The following is an 8788-nucleotide window of genomic DNA, read 5'->3' as shown; positions in this document are numbered from 1 at the left end:
ATTGGAAAGTATATTCATAATTAAAAAAACATAACATTAGATCATGAAGAATAGAATTTTGATATATATTAATTTTTTTTTATAATTTTAATTTAATTCAGATTTTTTTAATAACTTTTTTGAAAATTTTGATATATATTAATTTTTTTTATTTTTCCAGATTTTTTTTATTAAATTTTCTAGATTTTACTAGAATTTATAAAATTTTCCAGTTTTTTTTTATTTTTCCATAATTATTTTCGTTTTTTTAATCCTTTTTATTAATATTTTATTTTTCCAGAATTTATTTTATTTTTTATAATATTTTTAAGAATTTTTTATTTTTTAAAAAAATCATAAATGCCACTTGTACCCCATAAAAAAATAAAAATAATTATACAGTCAGCGCGCCATGTCATCCGAAAAAGGTGACGCAACATGTCACATCAGCAAAAATACACAGTCAACTGGTCTAGGGGGTTTTCCAAAACAAAAAAAAATTTACAAGGACCGAATCCAATTTTTTTTTTTTACAGGGGCAAAACCAAAAGTGACCTATATTACAAGGGGGTAAAGGTCTATTAACCCTAATTTCGTCATTGTCTCTATCAACTAAGTTATGCTCACACAAACAAAACAAAATGAATGGGAACAACCCTTCCCCTTCAATTGCATTGTCGGTATAATTGAGTGATGGATTTGTCAAAAGACTCCACTACACACAAGGCTTTCTCAAGTGTCTTCTAATATCTGATATTGTTGTCTCATGACAAGTACCTCGAAAAAACCCACCTCTCCGGGGCTTTTTTTCCTTGGTTCAAAAATGTTGCCTCATGGTTGTATCTACATTAGAAGGTTTGATTTGGCTAGATGCTATTTTTGCAAGAAAGTGTGTCAAAAGGGATTTTTGGATAGTACTTGGTAAAGTTGTGGTTGTTGACATTGGTCAACCACAATATTCATAAGTGTAAAAAAAAATAAAAAATTTGTGAAAGAGAAAGAAAAAAGCCATTTATGATATTATGGTTGATCAATGTCACCAACTCTTATCACCTAAGTGTTACCCATGTCAAAAAAGTTTAACCATGAAGGACAGCTAACGAGGTGTTAAGATTAAGAGATTGTTTTGTGTTCAAGAGATCGTTTTTATGGTTAAAATCAAAACAGACAGTTTTCACTTATAGCTATAATGACTGGTGGAAGCAACCCCTCCTTTGTATGGGTGTCCACGTGTAGTTTTTTTGTCTATTTTGTTGTTTTAGTGGTGCCGGGTTTTGGTGCCGCTTTATTTCTTGTAAATATTCTTGAGTGGTTTCTTCTTTGCACGTCTTGTGCTGGATAAACTACAGTTATTTATATATCTCATTTTTGTTTGTTCAAAAAAAGATTAGAGAATGAGTATTTGCTCAAGAGATTGTTTCAACATTCAAAATTGAAACTAATATTTTTTAATTTAATAAAAATTAATTAAACATTTATTTTATATTTTTCATATTTAAATTTATTTAAAATGTCCATATGAAAAGGATGGCATATCATAAAAGAATGTCAACTCCCCACAAAATTGAGTGAAGAACTACCAAATAAAAAAGGGAATAAACTTTGAGTTTCAAAATTGCAAAAAATAAACTTACAAGACTAAAATCGTATAATTAAAAAATATATATGGGATTAAAGGCGCAATTGAGTCTTCATATTTTGGTGTACATAGTAAACTTTCAAAACACACAATTGGACATGCATCATACGCATAAAAGGATACAATAACGGCATTCTTAATTTTTCTCTTCTCTTCCCTCTTCAACAAGTCGGTCTTAGGTTTTTCTCTCTAGATTTTTTCTTTTAGTTTCTTCATTGAGGGGTGGTTTTGGATCAATTCTTGACCTGAAATCACCCCTCTTCATCTTTTTCTCTCTATTTCAATCTAAATAAGTTATTTTCACATAGATCTAGGTTTTTTCTTTTTGATTTCATCATCTAAGTGTGGTGGTTTGTTGTTCGTCGTCTTGTATGACGTTGTTTGATTTTCCATCTTCTTGCGGTGTTCTTTGATTCATATTGAAAGATCGATTATTCAATCAACGATTTGAGCGTCAACGTTGCAGATCCGGAGGCCATGGATATTCCGGTCATTTTAATTTTATCATATATTTTTGTAAGCATTATGTTGTTATATGCTATTAACTTGGATGTTGTGAGTTTGTTCGCAGATTCATCCTTTACGTTTTTAGCGGTGTTGAATGGTGTAATCTCTCGATTTGAATGAATGAATATCATTTTGCTTTTGTCAAAAAAAAAAAACACAATTGGATAAATGAGGTAATAATTATTTTGGTGTCTGAATGTGCAGAGATTAATTGCAATAGTTTTTCAATATTTGTTAATCAAAGTAGTCATTGATGTTAAAATAATCATTCAATTAACTACAACGATTTTCATATATGGATCGATATAAGAATTATCAAATACTTAAAGGATTGATATGATAATAAATAAGTATATCGAGAAATTATATAACGGTATTAATGAAATATTTTAACAAAACTATTTTAATTACGGAAATGCATAATTAAAAATTATTTTAGAATTTTGATATGAATTATTGTGTCTACTCGTTACACCGACAATGACCAATAAACCCCTGGACAAATACACAAATCCATACTCAAGTCTCTCTCTCCATGACATTTTCATGCTCTCTCTCTCCGATTTCTGAAAGCTAAAATCTAAACAAAAAACATAAATTTTCTCGAAAAACCCAAATCTTTAAGTTAAGCCATTTTCATGTTAAAACTTAGAACTCTTCTGAATCCTCTCTCTCTCTCACACACAACACAACCAAAACCAAAACCTCAAATATAACAAAGAAGAAGAACCTCTTCTTTTCAAATGTCCACACAATTTGTGCAACCACCACCACCACCCATCGAAGTAACCCAACAAGCATACACAACCCAGTCGGGTCATGGATCAGTTGGACCCGTCATTGCGGTTCTTGCAGTCATCACCGTTTTGGGTATCATCGCCGGTATGATTGGTAGGCTCTGTTCGGGTCGTCGGGTCATGGGTTATGGTGAATACGACATTGAATCATGGGTTGAAACCAAATGCTCCTCTTGTGTCGGTGGAAGAATAGTCCCTCCTCCCCCACCTCGTCCGCCGGTGAATGAACCCGAAGCCGCTGCTGAGAATTCTCCGGCGGTGGAAGATTCTCAAGAGATTAAAGAAGAAGAACAATCACAACAACAATCTAGGCAAAGCTCACTAGGTCATAGTAGTGGTTAAATTAGTTACTCTTATGAAGCAATGTTCGTTGTTCATGTTCAATGTTGAATGTTTATAATATTATTATATAATGTAAGAGTTTTGAAAATTATATTGTTTTCATTTCAGTGTTGTTTTGTGTTTTTTACCTGCATTTCTCTCTAAAATGTTTGTGGTTATGGAATCACTTTTTTCATGATAATGGGTAGAAGAAAAGAAAAATCTTTTCTAATAAAAAATCAAGGGTTTGGATTTTGGAAACTTCTCGTGGATTTATGATTGTTAAATTTGAAGAATTTATACATACTAAAAAGATCAAATATATTTTATTCTGTTTTTTTAGAAATGATATTTGTACCACTGATGAAAACAATATAATTTTGTGACAATTTTTTGTCTTAAACTTGTGTTATGTTTTTACTTTCTCTCGTTATTATTTTGATTTTTGTGCTAATATCTTGTTTTCTGCATAAATCAATGGTTGTCCCATAAGTTGAAGCGACAAATAAAGTTAAACAAAACTAATCTCCAAAATCAACATAAAATATCATAAAGTATAGTGAATTTTCCAAAATTACGGTGAATGACTATGATAAATCATAGTAGCTTCAAAATCATAGTGAAACTACATAGTGTATCCCCGACAAAATCATAGTGACCCGGTGTAAATTTGACAAATTCACCGTGAAATAAGTAGTGTTATAAAGGAGGCAGATGAAGAGGCTGAGTTGTGATATTGTTTTTTTGGAGTTATTCAGGTGGTCCTTGAAATATACTAGCATTGGATCTGTCCTTGACCAGAACTAAGGTTTTTTTGACGCAGTTTGTTGAGTTATTTCGATTCAATGCTTCTATTAAATGTTGCTTCTATATTCATCATCATTGGATTCTGAAATGTGAGCTGTGGACTAATTATGATACATTTTGGTATACAGAAAAGACAAAGAAAAGAGACATTCTTGGTTATGGCCAAGACTAATAGCCAACTCTTGTCTTTAACAGGGTCCATATGTTGGACTTGATGCATTTAATGGAATCTATTCGTGAAAATAGCAGTAGCAAATTTGATCATCTAAATGTGAAAACGGCACAATTACAAAGTTGTTTTTGGATCTAAAACTTGTCACATTTTTTATTTTAAACTTGGCACTAAAAATGTGTATGCTTTCGGTGATACATTACGGTCCATGTCTAAAAGCTAACCTTGAATTTGCAAATGTACCAAATTTGTAGGACGGCGACACCACGTGATTCTCTGATGCTACTTGCTACATTAAGCAAAAAGGTTTATGAGAATTCCATTTCCATGTGATAAACACAGTTTTTGTCTTAGCAACCAGTTTAAAAAAACCACCTTTAGTAGTGCACCAATTGCCAAAATAAAAAGGGTCTAGCAACTTTTGTTTCTCCCAAGAGTCTTGAAGCGGTGAAGGTCACGGTGGTAAGTAGATTCTGTTCACCTAACAACTAGCAAGGATAGAAGCACTCCATTTGCATATCATTTGTAAGAATAAAAAATGTTACTTCCTCCAGTTGCACAACGAAATCATTTGTAAAAGTATAAAATTCCCAAAATAATGACATTTTTATTTTCAGGTATCTAAAACCTTTTTATAAGAAACAATTAATTTTTTAAATACATTGAATTATTCAATGTATTTAAAATGTCAATTGTTTCTCATAAATAAGATCGAAGAGAGTATCAATTACTTGTTTACAGTTAATAATCTCTAATTTCATCACTCCTTTCATCACTCCTGAGTTAAGATATTCCAATACAGGGGCGAATGCTTGTTAAAGAGAGGGGTAGTTATGGCTACCCCAAAAAAAAAAAAAAATTATTGAATTTGTAGGTATATTTTTATGTTTAGCTACCCCTAATAGTATATATTTGGCTACCCCAGGTTCGATTTTAGATGTAGTCATTTTTTTATGACTTTGGTTACTTTTGGGTGGCCACCTCATAAAATTATTGCTAGCTTCGCCGCTATTCCAATATACATTTATTATATTCCCTCCGTCCTGGATTAATGGAGCAATTTGCTCATTTCACACATATTGAGACAAATGTATAAATAAAGGAGAGAGAAAAATAATTTTCAGTGTTCTTGTTCGGTATTGGTGCATTCTCTACTATCATAAATGCAAAGTCTAATATATTGAATTGAGAGTGATGAAGGTAATATATTAATTAGAGTTATAAAGGGAAAAAAATAATTTATATTGTATTGAAAAGTGAAATGACTCACTTATTTTGAGACATTTTTTTTTTGCAAATGACTCGGTTATTATGGGACGAGGAGAGTAAAGAATAATTTAGTAAACATACAACTATCTCTTTCATTTATTATTAAATTTTTCTTAATCTGTATGAAAACGGTCGATAAATCATGCATTTTAGAACGAATGAAATAGTTTATTGTTGTTACCTCGTTACACTGAATGAAATAATTCATTTATTATTACCTTTCTAAGGAATGAAATAAATTATCTACCTATTTTTAATTTAAATTTAGCTTTTTTTAATGAAATTCTGCAGAAATGTGTAAAATATATACTATAAAAAATTCAAAAAAGTTAGAATTTTTTAACAAAACACAATTAAATATGAATGTTTAACCATAAATAATATAAAAATTCATATTAAATTGAAGTTTTGTTAAAAAATTATTTTTTTTTTGAGAGATTCTTATAATATTATGAGTATTTTTGCAAAATTTTGTTCAAAAATGTGAATTTTACACATGAGTTTACTTTAAAAGAAAGATCAAAAGTGAAGATGAATTTTTTTTAAGGGACTAAAAGTTGAAGAAATTTTTTAAATGGATTAAAATGAAAAGTTGACATATTTATAGGGACTAAAAACATATTTAACATTAAAAAAAATTAGAATATACCCCTCAAATTTTACCTCCCACTCCTACCACAATAAACCATTTGGATTACCTAAATTACCCTTCATCTTAATAAATAAAAATTAATTTTGATTACTACTGATAAACTTAAATTTCAACTTTAACAAAATAGAAATGGGTTTTCACAAAATTGAATTTGATTTTGACTAAATTCCAACAAACTTAAATTCAACTTTGTCGGAATATACATAAATTCCGATAAAATTGAATTTGATTTTGACGGAATAAAAACAAGCTCCGACAAGTTCAAACTTTAACTTTGTGAGGATATAAGTGTGCTCTTTTAAAGTTAAATTTTGTGTTCACTAGAATTTGTTTCATTAAAGTCAAAATTGACTTTGACAAATTTGAAATACTCACAACAGATAAAGTTAAATTTTGAGTTTCCCTTAATTTTGTGGGGGAGGGTTTTCTAAAAATGCCGGCAAACATGAAATTTAGAGAGTTTGAGAAAGTTAGGGTAAGAGCTAAAATTTTCTGATAAAAATTATGTTTTCTAACTCATCCTTCATGAGTAGCATATCCTTCTTCTACTGCCACTCAAGCGTCTTTGCTTGGTTGGAGACAGCTCTTGATTATGGTTTAAAAACCATATTAAAAAAGAGTTAAGATCATCTCCTTTCACTTTATTAATCCTATTTTTGAAAAACAAAAAGTTAAGATTATCCAATCCATTTATTTATGTTGGTGCGGGTTAATAGGACCTCTCTGCTTTAAAAAAAAAAATCATAATGGCCGCAGGCAATAGAAGAGACAGGAAAAGATAATGCAAGTTTATGCGATTAAAGAAATGAATAAAAATCCTCGTGAGTTTAACTCAGTTGATAGAGATATTGTATTTTATATGCAGAGGCTGAGGTTCGAAACCCGGACACTCCACTTCTCTACAATTTAATTGTATGAGCTCTAACTTCTTAACTACTTAACAAAAAAAGAATAATATGGCCCGAGGAAGTTAATTAATTACCTTCCACTTTGAATAAAGTGTTACCTTTTTCCGGCCATATAGTCAATAATAGTGATAGCCACTTAACCCAGTTGACCATAGAATAGAGGTATACACTGCTTTTGTGCTAGGACTTACATAAATTTGGGAAAGAAAAAGGGTTAAACTTATTTATATTAGCGGTGAGTTTGCGAGTCATATGATTTTGTAAAGGAAAATACTAAAAACGCTTAAACGTCATAAGAATGCTTGATAGCAAGATTTTTTATAAAAGCTGCAATTTGGAGTTTCAATGAAATTATGATGATCAGATCAACTATAACTTCAAACATGCACTCAATAATATATCAAAGAGCTAATGTATTGGTGTTGGTTTCATTTCTTCCTCCGTTGAAATTAGTAGACATGTATCCATCTATTACTCATTCCGTCCCAAATTGTATGATGTTTTGGGCATTTCACACATATTAAGAAATGTAGTTAATATTGTGTGAAAAAAAGATATTATGAGTTGTTTTACAAAATTATCCTTAATAAATGATATGAGAAAGATAAATGAAAGAATTGAAAAAAGAAAGAGTAATAAATAGTTAAGGATATAATAGAAAAATTAACATTAATGTTTGAGTAAATAGTCAATTACCCCCCTGAAATTAACAAAACTTCAATTACCCCTGATGACAGTCCGTCATTCGCTATTTTTAGAGTCTTTTTATATGTAGTTTGATCACAAATTGGAGTTCAGAAGGCAACTTATGCAGCAAAAGAGTAGAAAACTGAAGAAAATACAAAGAAGAGAATCGTGTCACGATTTGGTAAAAACGTGACACGATTTTAGAAGACCAAAATCAAGCTTCGACATTGAAGAAATCGTGTCACGATGGCATAATCGTGGCACGATCTGAGGAAACCCTAATTCAGTGATTTGCGATTCAAGGAGAATCGTGTCACGATTTACTTAAATCGTGGCACGATTTTAGGCAAAATTCTGTGCCTATTTAAGCTGAAGTCTATTCCAAAAACAAGGGTTACGATTTGGAGAGACCAAAGTGCGATTTTAAGACCTAAAGACGGCTAGGAGGGCGATTTCTTCAACCTTCTATCGGTTCGTGTATGTTTTGATTCCACTATTGATTATGCTATTTGTAAACTCAATTATGAGTAGCTAAATCTCTTAGAGATTAGGTCTGAGATGATTCTTTGTAACCTAATTGAACCATGTTGCTGTGAAACTCTATTTATTGTGAATGACAGTCTAGTTTTTATTCAATTCAATTGTTCTTAATGTTTTTTATATCCTGATCAAATATAAACATGATTTAGTGAGAATGAATGACTACTGACCATAGCTTTCTACTTAGACAGAATTGAATTGTTCTAATAAACAGGGTTAGTCTAGGAATGGATAATCGTTTGTTAGTGATATTAGGTTAACGTTCTTAAAACCTTCAAAGATTATTAGACCACCTAAGGAATTAGGGGCTGTAGTTTGAGAAGAGGGTTCTAACTCAAGGGATTGATTAAGACTATTTTGTTAACTATCGTGGAACCAGAAAATCATTCATAAGAATAGGTGCAGTATACCAATTAGGGGAACATAGATGATTCGAAAGACCTGATCTCATCTCTCTCTTATTCTTTCCAAACTATCTTTATATTCTGTTATTTAATTTTATGCAAACCA

The 8788-nt window shown here is 30.7% G+C and overlaps 1 protein-coding gene across 1 annotated transcript; it reads left to right on the top strand.

The window, feature by feature from the left end:
* The first annotated feature begins 2868 nt into the window (after window positions 1-2868).
* On the top strand, window positions 2869-3264 carry LOC11446341 (uncharacterized). Its single transcript, XM_003607986.3, has one exon. The coding sequence runs from the start codon at window positions 2869-2871 to the stop codon at window positions 3262-3264; it is 396 nt and encodes a 131-aa protein (XP_003608034.1).
* The last annotated feature ends 5524 nt before the right edge of the window (window positions 3265-8788 follow it).

This window comes from Medicago truncatula, chromosome 4 (assembly GCF_003473485.1).
Source record: "Medicago truncatula cultivar Jemalong A17 chromosome 4, MtrunA17r5.0-ANR, whole genome shotgun sequence".
Lineage (NCBI taxonomy): Eukaryota > Viridiplantae > Streptophyta > Magnoliopsida > Fabales > Fabaceae > Medicago > Medicago truncatula.
Note: the sequence above shows the minus strand (reverse complement) of the source record. Positions and strands in the feature narration are given on the sequence as shown.

What these genes read in the sequence shown, in the direction of transcription:
- LOC11446341 (XM_003607986.3), top strand. Translation starts at nt 2,869, where the DNA reads ATGTCCACACAATTTGTGCAACCACCACCACCACCCATCGAAGTAACC.